This window comes from Equus caballus, chromosome 1 (assembly GCF_041296265.1).
Source record: "Equus caballus isolate H_3958 breed thoroughbred chromosome 1, TB-T2T, whole genome shotgun sequence".
Taxonomy (NCBI): Eukaryota; Metazoa; Chordata; class Mammalia; order Perissodactyla; family Equidae; genus Equus; species Equus caballus.
Genome location: NC_091684.1, coordinates 37,125,697 through 37,152,630, shown reverse-complemented (window position 1 = coordinate 37,152,630; position 26,934 = coordinate 37,125,697). Strand labels below are relative to the sequence as shown.

The window sequence follows — 26,934 nt, the reverse complement described above, 5'->3', positions numbered from 1 at the left end:
GTGCTGAATCACCACTTTGCAACCCGAGCTCCAAACCACCGTGACCCGCGGGCCCCGAGGGCCCGGGCGCTCGGCCCCACTTACCCAGAGAGGCGCTCTGGAGGCGGCAGGCGGGCGCCGAGGGCCGAGCGGAAGGTGCTGGGCAGCGCCGGGTGCAACAGCCACGCTAGCCGGTACCGCATACCCCAGCGCAGCCGCCGGGAGCACGGCGAACGCTTCCTCCTTGCGCCGGGAGCCGGCCCTACCCACTGCGCATGCTCAGGCAGCCGCGCCGCGCCGCCTCCCGGGAGCCGCAGAGCGGCCGCCTCTCCGGGTTTTGCCAGGAGCCGGATATGGCGGGGACGGCTGGCGGCCCAGGCCTGAGCAAGGCGGCGACGGAGTCTGGCTGGGGAGCTGCGGGAGCCCAACAACCAGGCTTTCCCGGGCGGGGAGGGTCCCGGCTGGGTCACAGCGGGCGTACATGTGAGGGCGGCGATGTGTGTTTGTGTGTATGTGGCGGGCAGGGGGCTCACGAATACTGCGAGGGCACCAGGGGCCATGTTTGTGCCCCCATTGGCTGTCGCCCCTGGCCATGCAGGTGTCGAAACAAGGTCTGCAGACGAGGCTGCCTCACAGTAAGCGGATCTGCGGCGGGCGCGCGGCCCGCGGGCTCCCTCTAGAGCGCGGTGGGGACGTGGACGCGGGGCTGGGGGCGGGGGAGAGATCAGACGTCTGGGGTCCATCAGAGGCAGGCCGGCCTCGGGGGCGGGGGCAGTTTCCATCCTGGGGAAGCTAGCAACCCTTCAAAGAGCAAGGTGGAGATGGGACAGGCGGCCACAGCGAGACAAGGCTTCCGTGCACGTTCAAATCCAGAGTAGCAACTACTACTCTATACTACTACTACTATATTTTTTTTTTTAAAAAAAGAAAGAAAACCACTCATGTATGTAGTACTACTACTATTGTCAGTGTACTTCAGTCATTTGTAAGCCAAGACTTTTTTCATTTATGGCTTTATGGTGTTTTGCATCCAAGAACAACCTCATTGTTATGGATCTGACTTTGCATTATTTTACTGGGGGTCTTAGAGTGTAGTTAGGGATAGTGACTCCCTAGCTTAAGTGCTCTTAGGTTTCTGATGTGGCAGCCTGAAGAGTGCAGCCGAAAACAGCGCTCTGAATCCTGTTGTTGCTTCAAATGGGAATTCAAGAGGAGAATCCCTTAATCAAGTGGATCCTTCATCAAGGAGGTACCGGGGATCTTTTTTACAATGCAGTTTCAGCTAAAGGCAAACCTGGAATGGATGAAAACTGAGGTACCAGAGTCTCCTGCAGTGTAAAGTGAAATTCCGCCATATTACATTCTAGCCCCAACCCACCTGTATTAGTTTCCTGCGGCTGCCATAACAAATTACCACAAATTTAGTGGCTTAAAACAACAGAAGTTTATTCTCCTGTAGTCTGGAGGCCAGAAGCCCAAAATCAAGATGTTAATAGGGCTGCACTACCTATAGAGGATCTTAGGGGAGAATCCGTTCTTTGCCTCTTCCAGCTTTTGCTAGACGCCAGCTTCCTTGGCCTGTGGCCACATCACTCCAGTCTCTGCCTCCATCTTCACATTGCCTTCTCCTTTGTCTTTTCTTCTTTTGTCTTTTATAATGACATTTGTCATTGGATTTTGGGCACAACCAGGTAATCCAAGATGATCTCATCTCATCCTTAACTTAATTATATCTACAAAGACATGTTTCCAAATAATGTAACACAGGCTTCTGGGATTAGGATATAGACATATCTGTTTTAGGATCACCACTCAACCCACTACCCCAGCTTTCTAGCCTCTACCCCTGCCCTCCACCAAGTCCAGTCCACACAGCTGTCACAGCTAATTTATGCTTAGAATAATACTAACTTGCCAGTGCCCTAGCAACTTTGAAGCCCTGTTGAAAGGGCATTGCCTTTACAAAACTTTCCTTCATTTCCATTCCTCACATACCCCATTGGAAGTAGCCACTCTGATCTGAGCTGCCAGAGTAGTTTGCCACTCTCTAAAGGGACTTATTTGAACCTTAACCTTCCATACTTGAAAGAAGCAGTAGATTAGGAACGACGTCTTAGTCATGCTTGTATCTCGCCTGGCAGGAAGCACAGTGCTTAGTTAATGCTTGTTTGCTGAATGCATGTTTTGCTGAATGCATGTTTTGCTGAATCTGATTAAGCCTCTGGATGTACCTACCATTTATAGGAAATACAGGGGACAAACATGTTAAATCACACCATAAGGATACAATCAGCAAAACTTAGAATATTTGGAACACTGCAGCACAAATGACCCTATTTCTTTGATAAATATGTTGCAAAATATAAAGGAGAGGAAGGAGAAACCTATGGATTAAAGGGGACTTAGAATTGATGAGCTTTGACAAGCTGTTTATAACATTTTATATGAAAATGCAAAGGTCCAGGAAGACCCAAGCCAATCTTGAAGAAGAGTCTGGAATACTTAAACCACCAAATGTTAAGAACTACTATTAAGCTATAGTAATTGAGATAATATGATAATGGCATGAGAGCAGACAAGCCATGGAAAACTGGTAGTATCTATTAAAGCTGCACATATGCACATGCAATGACCCAGAAATTCCACTTCTAGTATATGCCCAACAGAAATGTGAACATACACCCACGAAAATACATGTACTAGAATGTTCACAGCAGCACAGTTAATTAATAGTCCCAAACCAAAAACAATCCAAATGCCCATCAACACTAAAATGCACAGGAAAAGTAAGCTGGAGAAATAGGTGGCAATGAAAAATCCACAAAAATTACACTCTACAATATGTATGAATCTCACAAACATGGTGAAAGAAACCAGACCCAAAAGAGGATATACTGGATGAGTCCATTTATGTAAAGTTGTAAACCAGGCAAAACTAATCTATAGTATTAGAGGTCTGGTTAGTGGTTACTCTGGGGGTGGCAGTGACTGAAAGAATAAAGGGGGCTTGTGGGGTGTGTTTTACTTGGGTGTGTTCAGTTTTTGAAAATGAATTAAACTATATACTTATTTTTCTTTTTGTTTGCAATACTTCAAGAAAATCTTCAAATAAAGATAACCTTCAAAAATGCAAAATAATAAAAGATAGCGGGGCCGGCCCCATGGCCGAGTGGTTGAGTTTGCGCACTCCACTTTGGTGGCCCAGGGTTTCGCCGGTTCGGATCCTGGGTGTGGACATGGCACTGCTCATTGGGCCACACTGAGGCAGTGTCCCACACAGCACAACCAGAGGCACTCACAGCGAGAATCTACAACTATGTACTGGGGGGCTTTGGGGAGAAGAATTTAAAAAAAAAAGATAGAGATATATTATCCAAATGATGTTTGGTTGTTTGAATCATGGTTTGAACGGACGCATGTGAAAAAGAAACACTTATGAGACAATCAGAAAAGTAAGAACACTGACTAGATATTTGATAATATTAAGTAATTATGTTATTTTGGGGGTATGTTAGTGGTTGTGGCTTTTTTTTTTTTTTTAGTCCTTTGAGATATATACTGAAATAATATGATGCCTGGGATTTGTTTCAGAATAATTTAGTGGAAGATGAGGCAAGAGGGTGAAGTATAGATAAAACAATATTCGCCATGAACTGATAATTATTGAAACTGGATTATGGGTGCCTGGGAGATTTATTATACTATTCTCTTTGCTTTTGCACATGTTTGAAATTTTCCATGATAAAAAGTTTTATAATGTATATTGGTTTTAAGTATAGTGCTATGGTAATAAAATACCTAAAAGCTACATGAATTTTTAAAAATGTTTATAGATAAGTAATTTATTAATTATAAATTTGTGAGGAGTTTTCCTAAATGACTCATACTTGCTAGTCCTTAAAGGTAAATTTGAGTCACTTTATGGACAGTACTTGAAATATTAATGTAAAAATCTATAATTCATATTTTTCCCAGTTAAGACTACTGTTGATTTATCCATTCAACAAATATGAGCCCAGGCCTTGCTTTAGATGTTGAGGATACACCAGAGAAAAGAGCAACCAGGTTTCTATTCTTATGGGGTTTACACTATAGTGAGAGAGGGAAACAAGTAAATTAATAGTTAAATAAGGGCTAGCCCTGTGGCTGAGTGGTTAAGTTCACGTGCTCTGCTGCCACAGCCCAGGGTTTCGCCGGTTCAGATCCTGGGCACGGACGTGGCACCACTCATCAAGCCATGCTGAGGCGGCATCCCACATGCCACAACTAGAAGGACCCACAACTAACAATATACAACGATATACTGAAGGGCTTTGGGGAGAAAAAGGAAATAAATAAAATCTTTAAAAAAAAAAACTTAAATAAAGTAATTACATGTGATTAAGTAATATTAGGGTAACCAGGATAGATTTTCCTGCTGTCCAGCTTCACCCAAGTAACAGTTCTGGGACTTTTCCTCCATCATCAATACTGCCCCCTGGGTTGGGGAGGTGGCAAAGATCTCACCATCTGTCTTAAGGGAGCTGATGGATGTCCTGGGCTGTTGACAACGGGAATGTGCAGATGGTACCATTTAGGTGGAAGCTGAGCAAAAGCTCAGAGCATAGGGTTCAGTGCTTGGGCTCATAGGCAGCCATCAATGGAGAGCCAGCTATTGTGGCCCTTCTCAGGAAGTAACTCTCCACCAGATCTCCTACTGGGATTTCCCTCCCTCTATCTTTTTTCTTTCTTTCTTTCTTTTTATAGCCCCTGACCTCCATCAGATTCTTCCTCCTACATCCTTTCTCTCCATCCAATGTCCCAGCCAGGAGTTTCTCAACCAGAGTTTGAACGTCGTGGAGGGCCAGTCATCTGCTTCTCCTTCTGTCACTGTCTTCCTTAGGGCTCTTCTCTTCCCTTAAGAGCCTAGTTTAAAAGTTACAAACACTGAATATTGTTTTTTCTTTTTGCTTTCCTGCTAGAAGGACCCCAATTCTCCTGGATGCCTTCAGTCTTTAGGAAAGGGTCAGGAGATATGACAAGGAAAGAAAAACCTGGAGAGTAAAATTTCAACGTCTTCTAAATAAATGAATTTCGTGGGAGGGTTTGGGGGCTGCTTCAGATGGAGTGGTTGGGGAAGGTCTCTTTGAGGAAGTGACATTTAAGTTTTGACTTGAAAGGTAAGAGGGAGCCATTTATAAGAACAGGTGAGGGAAAGACTCCAGACAGTGGAAGCATCGATCACAAAGGTTTGGGGCAGGGAGAGTCTGGCATGTTCCGGGATTTGACAGATTGCCAAAGAACCGGAAACCTCTTCTTTCCCTTTCTCTCCCAACTATTCTTTGCTACTGGGATTCTACTATTGAAACACTAAAAACAATAACCAAAATTTGGATTTGGGGAAACTCAATGCTTACTTTGCGATTCTTCTTTATAGGTTTATGACCACTTCATGAACTGTGTTTTTCACTCACTTTATAAGCACAATGCAGACATACTTGCTATTTGTTCTCTTTGGCGTTCATACCCACAGACGTGTAACAATAGAACCTAACATGATTCTAGCAACTATGGAAAAAGATAGCTAAAGTCAAGTACTCCTCTATTTACTAAAGAAGTGCTTAGAGGTTGCTCAAGAGCCTTAAAAGATCAAACAAATAAAAATGTTTATATAAACTTTTAGGGCTTGGGAGAATGCTTAAGTTATGTTAAATAAAAGTTCAGGATGTAAAACTACATATTTAATTATGATTTCAATAATTAAAAATATACATATAGACAACTGGAAAGTACATCAAAATATTAATAGTAATCACTCGATGGTGGAAATCTATTATCCACATATCAGAGTTCCAGAAAGAAAGAACAGAAAAAACGAGTAGAAATGTTCAATGAATAATTCAAAAATGTTTCCCAGAACTGAAGGAAATGAGTTTCCAGACTGAAAGGATTCACCAAATACTCAGCTCAGTGGATGAAAATAGACGCATGCTAAGGAACGTCATTGCAGAATTTCGGCACACACAAGGGAAGGAGCAGATTGTTTAAGGTTCCAGAGAGAGAAAAAAGAGGCCACATACCAATGATCAGGAATCAGAATGGCTTTGGACTTCTTGGCAGCACCAGAACATAGAAAACAGAGTCTTCAAACTTCCCGGGCAAACATGCCCATAATGATGGCACAAAAGAAGCAGAGTTCCTAGTCTTTAGGGGCTACTACTTGCAGTTGCACAATAGGCATCTCGAAAGTAACCCACATGAATCAGAACCTAGAGGGCTCTCCCCACATGTTTTTCTGTGTGAAAGCCATGGACCTTTATGTATCCCATACTGTGAGTGTGGCGGGATCTGCAATAATAATCAAGATTGAAGTTTCCAGGTGGAAGGGGAACTTGGGGTCACATTTAATATAATTTAAATAAAATGAAGTAATGTGATATTTCTTACACCACCCAAAATTGTGGTAGAAAAATCGTATCTGCTATAATAGTTATTAGGGTAAGTTTTAAGGACATAAAAATCATAATAATAATCATGAGTATAAACTAATTACTGTGGAAAATCAAATGTTGGTGAGCTAGTGGATTATGTAAAACACTAAATTCTCCAGATTACTAATAACTTAGGAAGGTTTTAAATAGGAAGTCCAAGATAGTAGCAAACACTTGTCATCCTTCAATTATTCTCCAAAAATGCCTAGCAACCTGCCTGGAAGGAAATAGGGGGAGAACAAAACATGAATTTATCTTTCAATGCAATATAATTCTGCACTAGGATAGTAGGATGCCTATTAAAAATACTTTTTTGTGGGGCTGGCCCTGTGGCCGAGTGGTTGAGTTTGCGTGCTCGGCTGCAGGTGGCCCACTGTTTCGTTGGTTTGGGTCCTGGGCAGGGACATGGCACTGCTCATCGGGCCACGCTGGGGCAGCATCCCACATGCCACAACTGGAGGGACCCACAACGGAGAGTATACAGCTATGTACTGGGGGGCTTTGGGGAGAAAAGGAAAAAAATAAAATCTTAAAAAAAATGCTTTTTTGTTTGTCAAGGTAGAAATAAAGCCATGTGAAATAACCAGAATCATATTTTTTTTTCAAAGTTTTAAATATGTTTCTTTTCTTTGTTGAGGCAGATTTGCCCTGAGCTAACATCCATGCCAATCTTCCTCTATGTTTTAGTATGTGGGCTGCTAGCACAGCATGGCCACTAATAGAGTGGTGTAAGTCTTCATCTGGGAACTGAACCTGGGTCACTGAAGTAGAGAGCGATGAATTTAACCTCTAGGCCACAGGGTGGCCCTAAATACTTTATTTTTTTTAAGAGCAGTTTTAGGTTCACAGTAAAATTGAGTGGAAGGTACAGAGATATCCCAGGTACTCCCTGTCCCCACACATGCATAGCCTTCCCAATTATCAGCAACCCCCACAAGAGAGGTAAATTTATTACAGTTGATGAACCTACATTGATACATCGCTACTACCTAACGTCCATAGTCTACATTTGGGTTCACTCTTGTTTACATTCTATGGGCTTGGACAAATGAATAATGACATGTATCCACCATTATATTATATTATAACAGTATTATTATACTATTATATACTATATACTATAATAGCATAATATATATATTATACTATTAAATACAATTCACTGCCCTAAAAACCCTCCGTGTGCCTATTCATCCCTCCTTCCCTTCTAAACCCTGGCAACCACTGATCTTTTTGCTGTCTCCACAGTTTCGCCTTTTCCAGAACGTCATATTGTTGAAATCATACAATATGTAGCCTTGTCAGATTGGCTGTTTTCATTTAGTAATATGCATTTAAGTTTTCTCCATGTCTTTTCATGGCTTGATAGCTCATTTCTTTTTAGTGCTGAATAATATTCAATTCTCTGGATGTACCACAGTTTATTTACCCATTCACCTGCTGAAGGACATCCTGGAAGCTTTCAAGTTTTGGCAATTATGAATAAAGCTGCTGTAAACATCCATGTGCAGGTTTTTGTGTGGACATAAGTTTTCGACTTCTTTGGGTATACACCAAGGAGCATGATAGCTGGATCGCATGTTAGGAGTATGTTTGGGTTTTGATTTTTTTCTTTTTTTGAGGAAGATTAGCCCTGAGCTAACATCTGCTGCCAATCCTCTGCTTTTTGCTGAGGAAGACTGGCCCTGAGCTCACATCCGCACCCATCTTCCTCCACTTTATATGTGGGACGCCTGCCACAGCATGGCTTGCCAAGCAGTGCCATGTCCACACCTGGGATCCGAACCAGTGAACCCTGGGCCACCAAAGTGGAACGTGAGCACTTAACCGCTGTGCCACTGGGCTGACCCCAATATGTTTGGTTTTTTAAGAAACCAGCAAACTCTTCCAAATTGTTTCATTTTGCATTCCCACCAGCAGTGAATGAGAGTTTCTGTTGCTCCACATCCTTGTCAGCATTTGTTGTTGTCAGTGTTCCAGATTTTGGCCATTCTAATAGATGTTTAGTGGTATCTCTCTTTTTTAAAGATTTTATTTTTCCTTTTTCTCCCCAAAGCCCCCTGGTACATAGTTGTATATTTTTAGTTGTGGGTCCTTCTAGTTGTGGCACGTGGGATGCCGCTTCAGCATGGCTTAATGAGCAGTGCCATATCCATGCCCAGGATCTGAACTGGCAAAACCCCGGGCTGCTGAAGCAGAGCACACCTATAAAAACATTAAACCTGGGGCTGGCCCTGTGGCTGAGTGGTTAAGTTAGCATGCTCTGCTTCTGTGGTTTTAAATGTTCTTTGTATATTTTGGATAATAGTCCTTTATCAGATATGTCTTCTGTAAATATTTTCTCCCAGTCTATAGCTTATCTTTTCATTCTCTTGACAGTGTCTTTCACAGAGCAAAAAATTTTAATTTTAATGAAGTAAACCTTATCAATTATTTCTTTCATGGATCATGCCTTTGGTGTTGTATCTAAAAGGTAATTGCCAAATCCAAAATCACCCAGATTTTCTCCTATGTTATCTTCTAGGAGTTTTATAGTTTTGCGTTTTACATTTATGTCTGTGATCCATTTCAAGTTAATTTTTGTGAAGTGTATAAGGGCTGCGTCTAGAGTTATTCTTTTGCCAGAAGCACTTTTTGTATTTAAAAATTAATCACTGCAGAGAGAAGATAGTGGGACTACTTCTGTTTCAAATACCAAAAATAACACTGAAACTTTTTCTTGCAATATAATTCACATACCATAAAATTTGCCATTTTGAAGTGTACAACTTGGTGGTTTCTAGTATATTCACAAGGTTGCACAACCATCACCACTATCTAATTCCATAACATTCTAATCATCCCCCAAAGAAATCCCATTAGCACTCACCCCCTCACCCAAACCCTCCTCCCCGAGACCCTGGTAACCATAAATCTACTTCTAGCTCTATGGCTTTTCCTATTCCGAACATTTTACACAAATGGAATCATACAATATGTGGTCTTTTGTGTCTGGCTTCTTTCACTTAGCATAATCTTTTCAAGATTCATCCATGTTGTAGCATGTATCAATACTTCATTGCTTTTTGTTGTGGAATAGTAAGTATTTCATTGCTTAGATGTACCACATTTTTTAATCCATTCATCAGTTGATGGACCTATGGGTTGTTTCCCCTTTGGGGCTATTATGAATAATACTGCAATTGAACACTTTTGTACAAATTTTTATGTGGACATTTGTTTTCATTTCTACTGAGTGTATACCTAGGAGTAGAACTGCTGGGTCATGTGGTAACTCTCTGTTTAAACTTTTGAGGAACTGCCAGACTGTTTTGCAAAGCAGCTGCACTATTTTGCATTCCCACCGGCAATGTGTGAGGGTCCCAGTTTCTCCATTCCCTTACACTTGTTATTATCCATTGTTTTTTTTTCAATATAGTCATCCTAATGGACGTGAGGTAGTATCTCCACGCTGAGATTTTAAAAGTATTTGTGGAAAATTTACCGATTGTAGATTAAATTTACTGATTGTGGAATAAATACTGATTGTGGAACAAATACTGATTATTTTAATCAGTAAAAGAGTTTTTCAAAGCCCAAAGTTTAGTTATTTCTGAAGTGATTAACGAGTGTAATTAATGAATGATCACTATCTCCTACTCTAGCCATGTTTTATGTCTTCCCACATGTATCGAAACCAAGTTATACAACCCTGACAATTATACAAATATTGGAGGATTGCATTTCTGATGGATAAAAACAGGCTATGCAATAAAACCATTGACAGCTAGAGTCCCAAATGACAGCACACAGAAAAAGAAATCTTCCATCTCTGATAGAGAACAGAGTATAGCTACATTTAGTTTTGCTTGGGATCTTTGCATTGGCTTGTTTGATCAGCTAACCAAAGCTCTTTTATTTAATCCATTAGAATATAAATTCAGGTTCTTTATCAGCACAGACTAAGATATTTAACAGCACGACATCAGAATAAAGTGTTTTTATGACATCCTTCCTGTGATAGGCTGAATAACACACCCCCACCCCAAGATGTTCACATCCTAATCCTTTTGAATGTTACCTTATAAAGCAAAAAAGGACTTTATGGATGTGATTAAGTCAAACCTCCTGAGATGGGGAGAGTATCCTGGATTACATAGGTGGGCCCTAAATGTAATCACACATATCCTTATAAGCGAGAGGCAGAGGGAGATTTGACATAGAAGAGGAAGCGTGGAGGCAGAGACTGGAGTGATATGCTACAAGCCAAGGAATGCCAGCAGCCATCAGAAAACGGAAGACACAAGGAACAGATTCTCCCCTAGAACTTCCAGAGGGAATCTGGCCCCGCTGACACCTTGATTTTGACCCAGTGAAAGTGATTTCAGACTTCTGGACTCCGAACTGTGAAAGAATTTCTGTTTTTTTAAACCACCATGTTTGTTGTGATTTGTTACAGCAGCCATAGGAAACCAACCACACCCCTTGGGAAAAAATCTGAAGTAAAGTTCCCAAGAAATTGATCTTCTCTGCACTTTTTCTCAGGAAGCTACAGGAGGATGTGCTCCATGTAAATAAAGAAGTAAACGAAGGAAGAGTACACAGGTGAGATCCAGAAAAACATGATATCCAACCCAGGAGATAGGCAAAAGGAACTCCTGGGATGAAAACGAAGGGAAACCCTAGGATGGCAGTGCACTACAGGCCTAGAGAGTAAGCAATCCAATTAGAAACAACTTGAAACTGAAAGACTTCTGATGTGATTGTATTGGTGGAATATTTTGCCAAGAGGCTACTGGAAGCTGTAGAAAGAATTAGGAAAAGTACCACCAAAAAGTAATCAAACAAAAGTGGGCAATTATTAACTTCAGGATAGACAAAAAGAAAGGAAATATAATCTCCCTAAACGGAAATGCTCGGCTATGAATAGGCATAATAACCTAAATACAGATTTTTTATTTAACAAAAATTGTAATATTGGGTGTGTGGGGAAGGGAAAGCAGAGGGGATGGTAAAGTTTGAGAACTAAATCTTATCCTTCATAAGAGGAAATGAAGAAATAAAGTTTAAAATTGACTAATCAAAAGGTAATAGTATATACAAATTTCTTACAAAAATGGAGATGAGTAAATGCTAGAATAAATAGCTAAAATGAGTTGAAAGTGGTTGTTTCTGGAGTGGAAGTCTGGAGGGATTAGGCAGATAAGGCAGGGAAATATCTTTTTTGTTGTTGTTATAAGCCCTCAGAACCATTTAACTTTTAAAATGATGTCTATGTTTTACTTTAAGAAAAATAAAAATCAATTAAAAATAATTTATACAAGAAATACACTCTTGAAAGAGAAATGTCAGATCAAGAACATGGTCAATGATGTTGCATTGGTAGAATCCCGGTTAACTATTGTTAGAGTGCTAAAAAGATTTTCTAATCATGCGCAGACTTTCAAGAGAGAAGTGTTGACTAGCTTGAGTAGTTTGAGCTTACAGGAGCAGTGTAAAATAACATATCAGAGTCAGCCACTTGCCTAGTGTAACAAAACTCTTACAAACGTCCATAAGACCTTGGCCATCTCCACGAGATTTAGTCTTGAGGGCAGGAACTATAATTCAGCCTATCTCTTCACTGCTTGGCCCATGGTAAGCGCTCAATAAGGGCATGATGAAAGTGGGTACAGGTGCACTGAGCACATGAAAAAATTAGGTGAGGGGGATGGCAGTTAACAACCTGGGATTTGGAATCAAAAAGATTCTGAGTTCCTTCTCTGCCACTTATTAGCTGTATGACTATGGACAGTAGACTGACTTGGCCTGTCTATTGATAAAAGAGTGGGAAATAACAGTTCCTTCTTCAGAGAGTTGTTCTGAAGATAAAATGAAATGATGCACACAAAGCCTTTCATAGAGTCTGACACACAGTAGCCCTAGACAAATGGTAGCTGTAACTCATAAAATGGAGACTCAAATTTCTTGCATGAACCCAAATGATTGTTAATGTAACTATTGTTTAGATTTTTGCTAATGAGAAAGAAAAGGAGAAGAAATTAACATTTTTGGCCTACTATGTGCTAGGTACTTTATACACGTTATTATTCTATTCCTCACAATAACAGTAATCATTGTTATCTCCATTTTGCAAATAAGGAAACCAAGGTTGAGAGACGTTAAGTAATTTCCTTCAGGTACTCATATATTTATTTAATGACTACTTTGTGTAAGGCTCTGTTCAAGACACTGGGAAAACAACATTGAACAAGACAATCAGTCGCTTATGAAACCTGCATGCTAGCAAGGTGGATAGACAGTACACTGACAAAGTAATTACCCATTTTAGTAACTGTTGTGAAGGAAATAAACAGGGTCTAGAGACAGAAAATTATAGGAGGAATATGCTGTATAGAGTAGTCAGGAAAGCCCTTTTAAAAGAGAAAGTTGAGCTGGGATCTTAAGGATGAGAAAGGGTAAGCCATGCAAAGGGCCAGACTAGAGTCCTAGGCAAAGGGGATAGCAAATACAAAGGCCTGGCTGCAGGAAGGAGCTTAGAAGCTCTGGAATCATGGTAGCGAGCTATGTGAATAGTGGCTGGAGTTGATGTTGGTATGTACCTATAGGCAAAGGCCAGAACATGGGGGCCTTACAGGACATGGTAAAGAGTTTGAGTTTTATTCTAAGTACAATGAGAAACTACTGTAAGGGTAAAAAGGAGATGAAGGCCATGACCTGTTTCGTTTTTAAAAGATCCTTCCTTTGGTCAGTGAATGCGGTGGGGAGAGGAGAAGAGCAGAAGCCGGGAGACCTGTCAAGGAGGTTAAGGACAGTTGTTCAGGGAAGAGATAAAAGAGAGTTGGGCTAGAGTGGTGGGCAGAGGTAGGCAGATAAAACCAACAGGACTGCAGTGAACATAGAAGACAGAGGACTCAAAGGTCTGGTTAGTGCCAAGCGTCTACATGAGACAGATTAGGGCGGAGGTAAGGGGAATAAACAGTTCCGTTTTGGATAGGTCCATTTTGGGATGCTGGTGAGCCCATTAAGAGGCAATATCAGTAGACATCTGGCTATGCAGAATGGAGATGATCAGCACTATGCAGAACGGAGATGATCAGCAATCTGAGCTGCAGACGTAGACGTTCCCCAGGCGGAATGTAGGAGGTTACTAAGTGGACGAACACTAAGGGAGCCCGAAAGCTTTCCATTCGGCTGTTACTTAAAAAACTAAAATGATATCTACGTTCCCGTCGGCTAAGCGTGGCCCAGAAGCGCAGCTCCCAGAGCCCACTACAGAAGAGGCCGCTGATTTAGCATTTCCTGGACCCGGGACCCACACCCAAAGCGGCGGAGTCATCCTGGGCACTGCTGAGATGCCTATTGTATACCCACGGACAGCCGAAGGTCACTGAGCGCACGCGGGACCCAGGGAGCGCTGCCTGCTGGGATTTGTAGGCTGATGGCGGCGGGCGTTTGCGCAACCTCTTTGAGACGCCGGCTGGATGCTGCGCCACGGAGATGTAGCGAAGCGCTCCCTGAACTTGCATCAGTCGTTGCAGAACGGTTGTCCGAAAAGGCAAATCTGATCTTGATTTCTTGCTTGGAATCGTTTAGCGATGACGACCTCTCATCAGGTAAAGGATAAATAAATTCAGAATCCTAAAAATGACAATGTCCCTTTCATCACGATTTGGTACTCGCGGTAGCCGTATCTCTTAACACTTCCTAATCATTCTTCAAGAGTATTGTGAACGCTGCCTCCGAGAAAGGGGCTCGCTTTTGACCTCTTTCCTCTGTGCTTCCATAGCACTCTCACAATTCTCTAATAATGATTATAATCACGGCCAGCCTTCCTGAGCACTTACTACATGTTCTAGTCTAAGCTATTTACCTGCATTAGCTTATTAATTCTCACACAATCCTCTGAGGCGTTTGCTATTATTTCCATTTTGCAGATGAGGAAATTTTGGTCTAGACACGTCATGTGACTTGAGCAAGAACACCTTAAAGCGTCACACTGTTTAGTCCCGCGTCTCTCCCACCGTACTACGAGTTCCAGGCGGGCCCCGACAGATCAGCTTTTTACTTTCCCGCGGGCCACGCCCTGAGGGCGGGGCTCTGGTGAGGACACTGCGTCCCATGGTGCCTTGCGCGCCGCGCTGCAATTGGCCCGGCGCGTCGGCTCGTTTTTCAAATTAAGGCGCCGAGTCGTTGCTCGGTTTCTTGGGCTTCGGCCGGAAAGGAGATTGGTGTGTCGAAGACGAGATTGGTGATTCGACGGCTCCAGCTGGTGCGGGACAGACGCCGCGGCCAGTCAGAGCCCCCGGTGGAGAGAGGGGACGCCGAGCTGCTTGCGGCGGCTCCCGCGGCCACACCAGCACTCGGAGGGGCTGGTGGGCGTCCCGGCCCGCGCCGGCTGCCGCGCCCCTCCTAGCCACTCGGCACTCGAGTCCGCGGCCAGGCCTTGATTTTTTGGCGGGGCCCGTCATGGCGTCCCAGCCCAATTCGTCCGCGAAGAAGAAAGAGGAGAAGGGGAAGAACATCCAGGTGGTGGTGAGATGCAGGTAGGGCGAGCCTGGCAGGGCTCCGAGCGCCGGGCTTTGCTGCTGGGCTCCCTCCTGCCCGGTCTGAGGAGAGGGATTCGGTTTGCCATTTCCGAGGGGACCAAACCTTCCCGTTTCATACTTGCCCGTGTCCTGTTCGAGAAAGTGACACCGGCTTGCTGTGAGGAGTAAATTAGTGTCTTTTTCAGAAGAAAGGATATTTGTGTTGGAGGTTACAATTTAAACTGCTATTCAGAAGGGGAGTTTGATCGCCATTCTTTAGTGAAAAGTGCGTTTTTAAACTAATGTCGAAGATGTAGGTGTCACTTTTATTTGCTACTCCCTGCAGTTTGTCGGTTTGGAAATAAGACTTCATACCTACTTTGCAGATGTTTTAGCATTTGTGTTGGGGTTACCATCCTCTCCAGCACCTCTAAAAACGTAATTAATCACCTGTTCTCTTTATTCTAGATGCGGTATTTTCTTAATCGCGACTAAACATGTAAACATCACTGTATTGAAATTTAAAAAATTAAGTTATAGAGTGAGTTTATCTTTTTAAAAGACCAAGGAGACAACTTAAGCCAGCACAGTTATCTGGTTGTGCTACAATTTGTTCTTCCTTAGACCAAAGAAGACAGCTTTTTCTGGGTGGGTGGGTGGAGGTGTTCGGCTCTCCCTTGATTGATTTCCAGATAACTTCCCAATTTTAAAATGGGCCAGTAGAGGAAGAACATACTTGTACAAGCTATTACTTAATTAGAGATTGATTTATTCAGCTCTTTAGAGGCCCTCCAACAGTTTACTGGTGTGTGTTTTGTGTCTGTTTTTCTTGCTGTTGTTTTAAAAACTCCAACTATCAGCAACTTTTCTGTAAATCCAAACGGTGTTCTGAAATTAAAAGGTTATTTAAAAATGTATCAACAAACTTTCTTAGGTTATTGCTAACTCAACTTTGGTGACTTGAATTATAGGTATCAAAGGTAATAGGTAGCTTTCTAAACTAGGCGCCAGAGAGGAAATTTAGTGGTAACCTTAAGTCTAACCAATTACCAGTTGCACTGTAGGGCTTCTGTTAATAGTTGCTTGTTTTGAAGATTTTTAAAAAATCAACGACCCGTTTTACAAATGCAAGTTTTTAGATTATTTTGGTCATTTAAAAAAGCGAGGTAATATTACCTTTCTATGTGGTTTTATTTTCTTTAATTTCTTTTTTATTGTTAATTACAAAATATGTCAAATATATGAAAAGTTATATAGAACAATGTAACAAACATCTGTGTATCCATCACTCAGATTAGAAACAAAACAATCATTACAGCTGGAGGCCCGCTGTATTCCTCCCCATCCCTCTTCCTCCACCCCAAGAATTAAACATTACCCTGAACTTCGTGTTTATTATGCCCATACACTTCAAGCCTTACCTTAGAAGACATTTCTTTTACTTTATCTAAATTTAATAAAAAGTGCTTAGGTTGTGTCTAATATTTACAATAATTTTAGTATAAAGAGATTTTTTTTTTTCTTTTTCAGGTTAGCCTTTTCTTTTTCAAATAGACTTCCTAGTGCAAGTATGTCCCTAAGCTTTAGTAAATAAACAACTTAAGAGGCCCTTCAAGGTTGTCAAACCTTTTCTGTAAAGAGCACAGATAGTTAATATTTTAGGCTTTGCAAGCCATATATGGTCTGGCACGTATTCTTCTCTAATTTTTTTTTCAGTTTAAAATTTTTAATTGGCACAGTTTGTTAGCCCAAGAGGTCAGCACGATTTCAAGAGAGAAGAGATAACTTCATTACTTGATTACAATGAATACAATCTTTATGATGTTCTTTACTTGTACAATAAATATATGAAGAGAATTTTTTATTCTACTATGCACAGCTCAAGATAAAGGTATAGCTTCTGGAATTGAGGAACTGATGGTATGGAGAGAGAGAAATTTTAGTAAGGAAATAGGCTTTGATATGTGTATCTACAATGACACACAGACATATACACACAAATACACAAAACACCCCTCCCCTTTGTATACTGTACAGGTTGGCATAAGCTCTATTAAGAAAATATAAAGGTTTTTGGATTTAAGTTATTCTTAGCATTTTAATCTAGACAGGTGCTTAGGCAATTTAGGTCTTAACATATCTGAGTCATTCGTATATTTAAAAGTATATAGTTGTGTTTTTAAAAAGACCCAGACCAACTTTCCTTAAACAGTAACCCAGTATGACACCATAGTTACCAAATGGAAATCAGAATTGTGATTCTGTATTAAATCAGCAAAAGGATATTTTAGAGAAAGGACAACTTGGAAAATAAAGACTTCAGACTTCGTTATTCGAGTTAAGAGCATTTTAATTATTAACAGTGGTCACCAAATAAGCTGAAGGTAAATCTCTTCAAGATTTTGCTTCTAATTTGCTTTGTTGAGGAGAGAGTGTTTCACTACCCCACTACAAGATGATGCAAACTTCTTTATCCTTGAAAAGATTTTTCTAAAGTTGGTATCCTTATCAGCAAAGGGTCACTCCCTTGTTGGTGCTTGCTGTTTTGCTGGACACCTTTTACTTGAAATCAGTAAGATTGTGTGTGGTCCAAGGTTTGCAGATTTTAAGTGGTGGGATGGATCTGCCAGTGTGCTGCTGCCACCGAGCACTCCATGTCTGGTTTTTCTTACACAACTCTGTAAAATTGTAAAATTCATTCTTAGGTCTCTAGCAAGGCAAGGGCCAGATTTGGCCTACAGGTTGAAGGTTCCAGACCCCTGCATGATCTAGTTATGGGCTATCTTTCCCCTGCTACCTGCTCCTCCCCCCCTCCCCCCGCCCTGCCCAATTTTTAAAACAAATCTACCATGAGACCTCAGGGCCTTTGAAATTTCTCTCTGCTTGGAAAGCTTTTCCACCAAAATAACTCCATGGCTGGCTCCTTCACTTTTTAGATTCTGCTTAAATGTCACCTTTGTCAGAGGAGCCTTCCCTAATCCCTCTAAAATAGGAGTAGCAACCACTTATTTTCCCTCATCATCACTTCTTGTCTCCTAGTTTGCTTTATTTATTTTCATTTCTAATTTATCATCACCTAATATATTTATTTGTTTGGTTGTTGTCTCTTCCTGGCCCCCCACCCCCAGCACACACATACTAGGATTAAAAGTGTCTTGAGAATAGGAAGTTGGATGTTTTGTTTGTTTTGAAACTTGGTTTTGTTCACTACTATATCCCCAGTATCTAGAAGAGTCTCTCACATAATAAGTAATTGATGAATATGTATGAAATGAATGAATGAATGAATGAATTTAGCATTTCTCCACAGGACAGGACTTTTTTTTTAATTTTTTTTTTTTTTTTGAGGAAGATTAGCCCTGAGCTAACTCCTGCCAATCTTCCTCTTTTTGCTGAGGAAGGCTGGCCCTGAGCTCACATCCGCGCCCATCTTCATCTACTTTATATGTGGGATGCCTGCCACAGCATGGCTTGCCAAGTGGTGCCATGTCCACACCTGGGATCCGAGCAAGTGAATCCGGGTCGCCGAAGCAGAACACGCGCACCTAACCGCTGCACCACAGGCCAGCCCCAGGACTTTTTTTTTTAAATGCTCAATCTTCTTTCCTTCACCATGTTGGTTGTTTGAATTTTAATATAACTGTAGTGAGGTCAACAAATTGATGGGTTTGTTAATGTCATCAGCAGAAACCTTGCAATTTCTAATTAGTTAGAGAAGTCTGGATAGGAAAGTACAGAGTCCCTAAAGCTCCTCTCTGGGAGTTTTGATAACTTTTAGGAATGTGTGATTTGTGTGAATTTCTACTGTTTTGTCCTGAAAACTTGAATGATATTCATTTGGTAATTTAATCACATCTAGGCAAGAGAGTAGTTTAGGATGCTGAGAATAATAGACTAATTGGAAAAGTTTTAACCACATGAGAGCAGTTCACTCCACTTGGTACTCTCGGCCTACCTCAGTATAAATTGGTTCTGACTTAGTTTTGTTGAACTTTGAATAATAGTGCTTACTGTGGGGTATGTGCATTGTGTAGGTTTGAGCACATTTGCCAAATGACAGCATTACCAGATATTACCTGGGAGTTGATGAGTTAAATTTCCTGGGATCACAAATTTGGTCTTCAGACCAGCCCAAAATATGCTAGGGAGTGGGGCATGCCCGAGGACGTTGAGGTATCCTTTTTAAAATAAATAGCAACTTGGTTTGTCTAGTGATGAGGGGAAGGATAATTTCCTATTTAGCATTTTCTTCTATAATGTGTGATACTCAATGGGAAAGATGAACTCAGGTCAAGAGTGCATGTCTCCCTTTGGCCTAGACGTGTATTAAGTATAGTAAATATCTTATGGATGCTTCTCTGTGGACTCTGGTTCTTCTTAGTTTTCCCTTCATTCCCCTTAAGATGACGTTTATTAAGCACTGTAGTTTAACAGATATTCGAGTGTCTACTGTGTGCTAAGCATAATAGTAGGCAGTGGGGAAACAGTAGAATAACAGGATTTCTTTCCCTACACTGTGAGCTTGGTACTATTACTAGCCCCATTTTTCAAATGAAGAAACAGACACAAAGGCCTGCATTGCCCAAGCTGACTGGGTCTAGAGTCCTTGCCCTACTGAAATGCCTGAGGAGGAATTTAGCTTGGCAGATTACTTCCTCTTTTCCACCACCCAAGCCTACCCCACCCGTCCCTGTCCGGATCAAGACTGTGTTGAATTTTTGCTGTGTGTTCCTACAGCACCCATTACATACCCTTTCTATACATCACCTTTCTTATAATCATTTGTTTTACGTCTCTCTTCCTCACCAGACCTCACAGTGCTGTGAGGACAAACTGAGTTAACACATATAAAGCACTTAGAACAGTGAGTACCTGGTACATAGTGAGTATTCAGTGTTATTAGTTAGTTATTTAATTCTTTTTATTGTTTTTTGTTTTGTGCCAGTTACCCAAGGGCAGGTTAGTATTTTGAGCACAAATTTGGCATGTTCTTTCTACTACATTATAGCCTATTTGAATCAGATTCTAAGAATAGTGGAAATAGAATTCTAAAAAATCTTTGACATTTTTTTACAAGCTAATTCTGTTAGCATCTACTCCAAGAAACTGTCAGAATTGTAATGTTTTACATATCTTGGAAAACTAAAAAACAACAACCTAATTTTATTTCTGGGAATTGAAACCCTTAAAATCCTATTATCTGCTTTAGCAGTATCATTTAGTCTCCATTTAATCCCTGTCGCCAACAGTGTAGTCAAAACTTCACATTGTTCTGTCTAAGGTGTTAATGAAAATGTCATGAGTAACCTGATAACCAAGAGTTCTTGAATAACTTTGTGTATTTCTCTTTGTAGACCATTTAATTTGGCAGAGCGGAAAGCTAGCGCCCATTCTGTAGTAGAATGTGATCATGTACGAAAAGAAGTTAGTGTACGAACTGGAGGATTGGCAGATAAGAGCTCAAGGAAAACATACACGTTTGATATGGTACTGACTTCTTAAAATGCTGCTCCTTCTTTAATATTTACTAATGTAAAGTTATCCTGGTATACATATTTCCTCTAGGTTCTAGTGTACAATTACAAATTTCAGTTGACTCTTTGAGTGGTCACTTGGTTTCTAGTGGGCTGAATGAGTCAATATATTAAAAACAAAATTATTAAAGTGAGTAATTTTGAAGATTTTATTGAAGAAATGCCTTGATTTATTTATTTATTTTTTGATAGGTTTTTGGAGCATCTACTAAACAAATTGATGTTTACCGAAGTGTTGTTTGTCCAATTCTGGATGAAGTTATTATGGGCTATAATTGTACTATTTTTGCGTAAGTGAAACACTGTTTTTCAAATTGATGAAAAGGTTTAGATGCACGTATTTGTTTTTCATTGAACACTTTTGTTAATCTTTGCAGATATGGCCAAACTGGCACTGGAAAAACCTTTACAATGGAAGGTGAAAGGTCACCTAATGAAGAGTATACTTGGGAGGAGGTATTTGTTGTTTATAACAGACTTCTGTCTCTGAAGTGGCTGCATATAACTGAATAAAACTTGGTAAAAGGCCTGTGTCTTAAAATGGAGAAGATCAGAGTACCCATGTCAAAGATGACTTTAAGAAAACTATTGCTATAGTAAAATTAGAGTATATGGTATGGCTTCTGTTTAAGAAACATACAGTCTCATTGGGAGAGAGAGGACCAACACGTATGGCACAGTTAAGTGACAAGAGAGGAGTCTTTTGGGGACAGAATAATTGGAGCAGAATATTGTGGAAAAGTGGAACGTGAGTAGGACTTGAAGGGGTAGACTTTGCAGAGAGGGAGGGAGTCCCATGAACTTAGCATAAAGGGGCAGTATAGTACTTTATTAGTGATGACCTTGAGTGTTCAAGAAATTAAGATCACCATATTGTTGAGTATTGTAGAAAGCAGATAGTACATTTCACAAAGAATCTACACAAATGTGTTTAAATTTAAATGAGTTTAATGACTAAGTTAATTTTCCAAATTATTAACACTTAGGTAGATCCTTTTATCTGGAGATTACATAGTTGAGGCATTAACTTTATGCATGGATAATAAAGTTATGGAATTGTAACCGTAGGAGATACAGAATAGGCTTAAAGTACAGTTTTCAAACTTTAGAGATTCGTAACAATTTTATTAAAGATACTTAGACATTTGAGAAGCAACCTTGTTTTATGTCAGAATTAGGGAATACATTGTTAGGTGGGCCATCTTTCTTGTTAAAATGGTGGTGTTGTGTTCTCATGAGAAAAATTGGAAAGAATTCTTGAAGTTGGCCTTATACGAAGCTGGTTCAGTGAGTTTCTGTGTAATGCTCAGGCATGAAGCGGCTGACAGCTATGACAGATTTATGGAAGGTATAAAGAAGAATTACTGTTGAACAGACTCGTAAGTGACTTGCTGTAAATTACTTCTCTAACATTAGGTTAGTTGTTTTTTTTTGACTTGTTTTGACAGACTTATGTTTAAATACACTATAAAGGAGACCCTGGTTATATATTTTTAACTGCCACAGTAAGTGGCATTCTTCTTTTTAGTCCTTATTAATATTATAATTTCAGGATCCCTTGGCTGGTATAATTCCACGTACTCTTCATCAAATTTTTGAGAAACTTACTGATAATGGTACTGAATTTTCCGTCAAAGTATCTCTGTTGGAAATTTATAATGAAGAACTTTTTGATCTCCTTAATCCATCTTCTGATGTTTCTGAGAGACTACAGATGTTTGATGATCCCCGTAACAAGGTAACTCAGTCTTTGAGAACGAAATGTCTGCAAACTGTAATGTGTGATGCTTTGAGAAGTCAGTATATATGTATTTTTACCAATCTAAGGGGTACTTTTTTTGATATTTGGTTAGAGAGGAGTGATAATCAAAGGTTTGGAAGAAATTACAGTACACAACAAGGATGAAGTCTATCAAATTTTGGAGAAGGGGGCGGCAAAACGGACAACTGCAGCAACTTTGATGAATGCGTACTCTAGGTAAGAAAGTCATCTTGCCCCCCATTGGGCTCCATCATTTTCTTTTTAAGAAGAATTACAAACTTAGGGGAAGTCAAATTTGGGATGGGTCAACGTATGTGAGTCACATACCTAGATTGTATGGTAGATTGTGTGCCTTAATAATTGGCTTGAGATTTATAGGGAGAGCACCAATATTGGAAGAATGTTGAGAGGAGAACAAATCAGGTTGAACTTGAGCAGAAATATTAAACTTTTTTTAAGATTTTCTTTTCCCAAGTGAAACTGTACATGGGAGCCCAGATTAAAATGTGGCTTCATTAGTTCATTTGGGGGGTGGGATGCTCAGAGGCTTGTCTCAGCCTTATGAACATTTTATCTGAGCACTTTTTTGGAGCCCCATGGATACTTAGAACACAGTCTGAAGACCCCTAGTTTTAATAAGGATTAGAAGGTCAAATGGCTTCATTTTATTTTATTTTCCAGCTTTATTGAGGTGTGATTGACAAAAATTGTATATATTTAGGTTGTACAATGTGATTTTTTTTTTTTTTTCAAATGGCTTCATTTTAATGTAGGAAGACAGATGGTCATTAACACTGGCTTTCAAGGGGAGAAAGGGGCATATTTGATAGCACCCCCTATAGGATGAATCCCAAATTCTACAAATGCAGTTTACCAAGTCAGAGGTGATCTTTTTTTTTCTGCTGGTCTTTGAAGGAAACATCAGAGTGTAATTGAAAGAGCTGTGGATTGAGAGTTAGACATTTGTGTTTAGTTCTAGTTCTGCAGAACTAGACTGTGACTTTGAGTAAATAAGTGAACTTACCTGAATATGAGTTTCCTGAGCTACAAAGATTATTATGGCTAGATCTTATTTCTTTGCTCCGTTATAGTTGAAAATTTTTACGCTATGCTGTAACAACTTAATTGCAGCTCTATAAAAAATAGGTATGCATTTAAAGAAAGAAGAAAAAGAACATAACATAAAAGTAATTAAAATCATAGCATTATGAGTGATTTTATAATTTTAATTAAATTTTCCTATAATAGTTTTCCTTTTTTTTAAAAAAAAAAGATTTTACTCTTTCCTTTTTCTCCTCAAAGCCCCCTGGTACATAGTTGTGTATTTTTAGTTGTGGGTCCTTCTAGTTGTGGCATGTGGGACGCCGCCTCAGCATGGCTCCATGAGTGGTGCTGTGTGCATGCCCAGGATCCAAACTGGGAAAACCCTGGGCTGCCAAAGCAGAGCACGCAAACTTAACCACTCAGCCAAGGGGCCGGCCCCTGGTTTCCCATTTTAAAAAGTTAAATTTAATTCTACGATTGGTTTATAACTTAATTTTATATAGAATTCAGAGGAATGAACTTAAGACTAGGTGAAGTTTCTTTTTTCTAAATACCTTTCTCTGAAGTGTAAAATTCCTATTATTCCATAAATTTGTGTAATTTAGGACTCCTTTTTTTGGTATGCAGACTGGAGTAAAGATCTCTTTTTATGGTGTAGTTCAGTTTTCCAAAATCAGAGTTGACCTCTATGCTTAATTGCATTAATTCCATAATCTTGGATTAGGAATGGGTAAATAATGGTAGAAAAACATGAGCTGTATAGTATAATTCAGATCTATAGTTTATGTTCATAGTTTTCCTTGTGGCCTTCCCCTTTTCTGTAATTTTAAATAATTTTTGTAAAGATGATGCTTATTGTAAAATTTTCTAAGTAACATTAAAAGTACAAATAAGAAAACTAAAAATTGCCATATTCCTTATCAGCCATCAATGACATTAACAGACTTAATGATGTTCAACAAATGTCATTGATACAGAAAGGAGAGATAACTATATAATTTTGTATCCCTCAGATAAAAGCCAAATGTCAGTGTATAGCATAAGGGAGACTTTGGAACACTTTATAGTCTAGCAGTGGTTCTCTTGTAGTGTTCGGTAATCCCTGCTGTTTACTATTTCTGCTGTTCAGGGGAAGGAGTTACCTATTTATGATAACATTCTCAAAGCAGGGCAATGTACTTTTACAACACTTGACATCGAGGGAGAGTAATCTAGTGGCTTACCTGGTCCGGTTTAAATTTATGGTAATGACATATTGCAAGTGGTCTTTTTAAAGGTTGGCACCTGAGCTAACATCTGTTGCCAATCTTCTTTTTTTTCTTCTTCTTCTCCCCAAAGCCCCCCAGTACATAGTTGTATATTCTAGTTGTAGGTCCTTCTGGTTGTGCTATGTGGGATGCTGCCTCAGTATGGCTTGATGAGTGGTGCCATGTTCCTGTCCAGGATGTGAACCAGTCAAACCCTGGGCATCTGAAGCGGAGCGTGTGAATTTAACCACTCGGCCACAGGGCCAGCCCCTCAAGGGGTTCTTATGAATAGGAAGACTGATTGTAAGCCTTCCCCTCCTACACACCAGGCAACTATCCCAACCCCACCCCACATCCAGGTTTCAGAGGTGCCTGAGGATTCTAGTTCTAAGTCTTTTAGGTTGTTTTCTGGTAGCTTCTTACTGGGGTCTCCTATAGGCAGCAGGTATAAGAAAGCAAAAATGTAAGCATTATTCTGTCTACCCTCTGTCTTCCAAAATCTTATCGATATCTCCTGTCTCATACTATCTCTACCCTTGTGGATTTAGATCTTTCTTTGCTGTTTTCACTGTTTTATAGAAAGCAAATAATATTTTGCATTATAATGACTGGGCAACTTGATCTTGTTTTCTAGTCGTTCCCACTCAGTTTTCTCTGTTACAATACATATGAAAGAAACTACAATTGATGGAGAAGAGCTTGTTAAAATTGGAAAGTTGAACTTGGTAAGCATCTACCTTAATACCACTGTTTCATTCTTTTTGTTTATTTCTCCAGCTTTATTGAGGTATAATTGACAAATAAAATTATATATTTAGAGTGTACAATGTGATGATTTGATATATGTATACTTTGTGAAATCATTACAACAGTCAGGTTAATTAATACATCCATCACCTCACATAGTTACCCTTTTTTGGTGAGAATGCTTAAGATCTACTCTCTTAGCAAATTTCAGCATAGTATTAACTATAGTCACCATAGTGGACATCAGATCCCCAGAACTTATTCATCTTATTACTGAAGGCTTGTACCCTTTGACCAGCATCTCCTATCCTTCACCCCCCTGCTGCTGGTAACCATTATTCTACTCTGTTTCTGTGAGTTCAAGTTTCTTTTTTTTTTTTTTCCAGATTCCACATATAAGTGAGATCATACAGTATTTGTCTCTCTGTGTCTGGCTTATTTCACTTAGTGTTATATCCTCTAGGTTCATCCGTGTTGTTGCAAATGGCAAGATTTCCTTCTTTCTCGTAGCTGAATAATATTTTCTTGTAGATATATACTGCATCTTTATCCATTGATGGACACTTAGATTGTTTTCATATCTTGGCTATTGTGAATGATGCAGTGAACATGGGAATGGAGTTATCTCTTTTATTTTTTTTTTAATTTTTCCTTTTTCTCCCCAAAGTCCCCAGTACATAGTTGTGTATTTTTAGTTGTGGGTCCTTCTAGTTGTGCTATGTGGGACGCCGCCTCTGCATGGCCTGATAAGTGGTGCCATGTCCGTGCCCGGGATTGGAACCAGCGAAACCCTGGGCCACCAAAGCAGAGTGTGTGAACTTAACCACTCGGCCATGGGGCCGGGCGCTGGAGTTACCTCTTTGAGATGCTGATTTTATTTCCTTTGGGTATATACCCAGAAGTGGGATTGCTGCTTCGTATGACGTTTGTATTCTGTTTCATTCTTGACCACCTCATAGAGCTGCTTGAAATTTTGTACTTCTAGGCAATATTTTTGTAGTCACTGGGTTATTAGCTTTGTAGTAGGTTGTTAATTATAAAAAAATTATTTTGTTGGCTATTTAATATATTATGTATAATATGAAAATGAAACTCTTCGAGTCCAAATCCAATAGACTGACAACTTATTTTTCTTTATTTTTTTATTTTTATAATTCAAGGTTGATCTTGCAGGAAGTGAAAACATTGGCCGTTCTGGAGCAGTTGACAAGAGAGCTCGGGAAGCTGGAAATATCAATCAGTCCCTGTTGACTTTGGGAAGGGTTATTACTGCCCTTGTAGAAAGAACACCTCATGTTCCTTATCGAGAATCTAAACTAACTAGAATCCTCCAGGATTCTCTTGGGGGACGTACAAAAACATCTATAATTGCAACAATTTCTCCTGCGTCTCTCAATCTTGAGGTAAGCCCTTTGAAAGGTATCTGCAAGTGTATAAGCTGTAATTCTTAATTTAGCTGTCACATATTTTAAAAGTTCATTAACTGGCTTCATTCATTCTATGCTATAGTAAAAAGAATCTGGACATTGCGTATGGACACACAGGAGGATACCACTGAAAAAATTCCCTTTCTCCTTCCTGGCAGAGTTTTTAATCTTAAAAAGCCAGTTACTTAAGGGCTTTTTCCACAGTGTTCAAAGAAAA

The 26,934-nt window shown here is 40.0% G+C and overlaps 2 protein-coding genes across 5 annotated transcripts in view; one reads left to right on the top strand and one right to left on the bottom strand.

The window, feature by feature from the left end:
- The window catches only part of IDE (insulin degrading enzyme), a 100,562-nt gene extending 99,981 nt beyond the window's left edge, over positions 1–581 (bottom strand). For 2 of the 4 annotated variants that reach the window (XM_070262197.1, XM_070262204.1), the window contains exon 1: positions 85–284. In XM_070262197.1, the coding sequence (XP_070118298.1) occupies positions 85–182 (98 nt within the window). In that variant the 5' untranslated portion in view covers positions 183–284. Of the gene's footprint in view, positions 1–84 lie in introns of all 4 variants that reach the window. The other 2 variants (XM_001501035.7, XM_005602365.4) reach the window with 2 other exon arrangements.
- The window catches only part of KIF11 (kinesin family member 11), a 61,828-nt gene continuing 35,186 nt past the window's right edge, over positions 293–26,934 (top strand). The window contains exons 1-11 of the mRNA XM_001502579.7: positions 293–462; positions 10,974–11,033; positions 13,426–14,044; positions 14,366–14,974; positions 20,311–20,443; positions 20,683–20,780; positions 20,868–20,946; positions 22,043–22,228; positions 22,344–22,468; positions 25,178–25,268; positions 26,451–26,693. Coding sequence (XP_001502629.1) covers positions 14,898–14,974; positions 20,311–20,443; positions 20,683–20,780; positions 20,868–20,946; positions 22,043–22,228; positions 22,344–22,468; positions 25,178–25,268; positions 26,451–26,693 — 1,032 coding nt within the window. The 5' untranslated portion in view covers positions 293–462; positions 10,974–11,033; positions 13,426–14,044; positions 14,366–14,897. The remainder of the gene's footprint in view (positions 463–10,973; positions 11,034–13,425; positions 14,045–14,365; positions 14,975–20,310; positions 20,444–20,682; positions 20,781–20,867; positions 20,947–22,042; positions 22,229–22,343; positions 22,469–25,177; positions 25,269–26,450; positions 26,694–26,934) is intronic.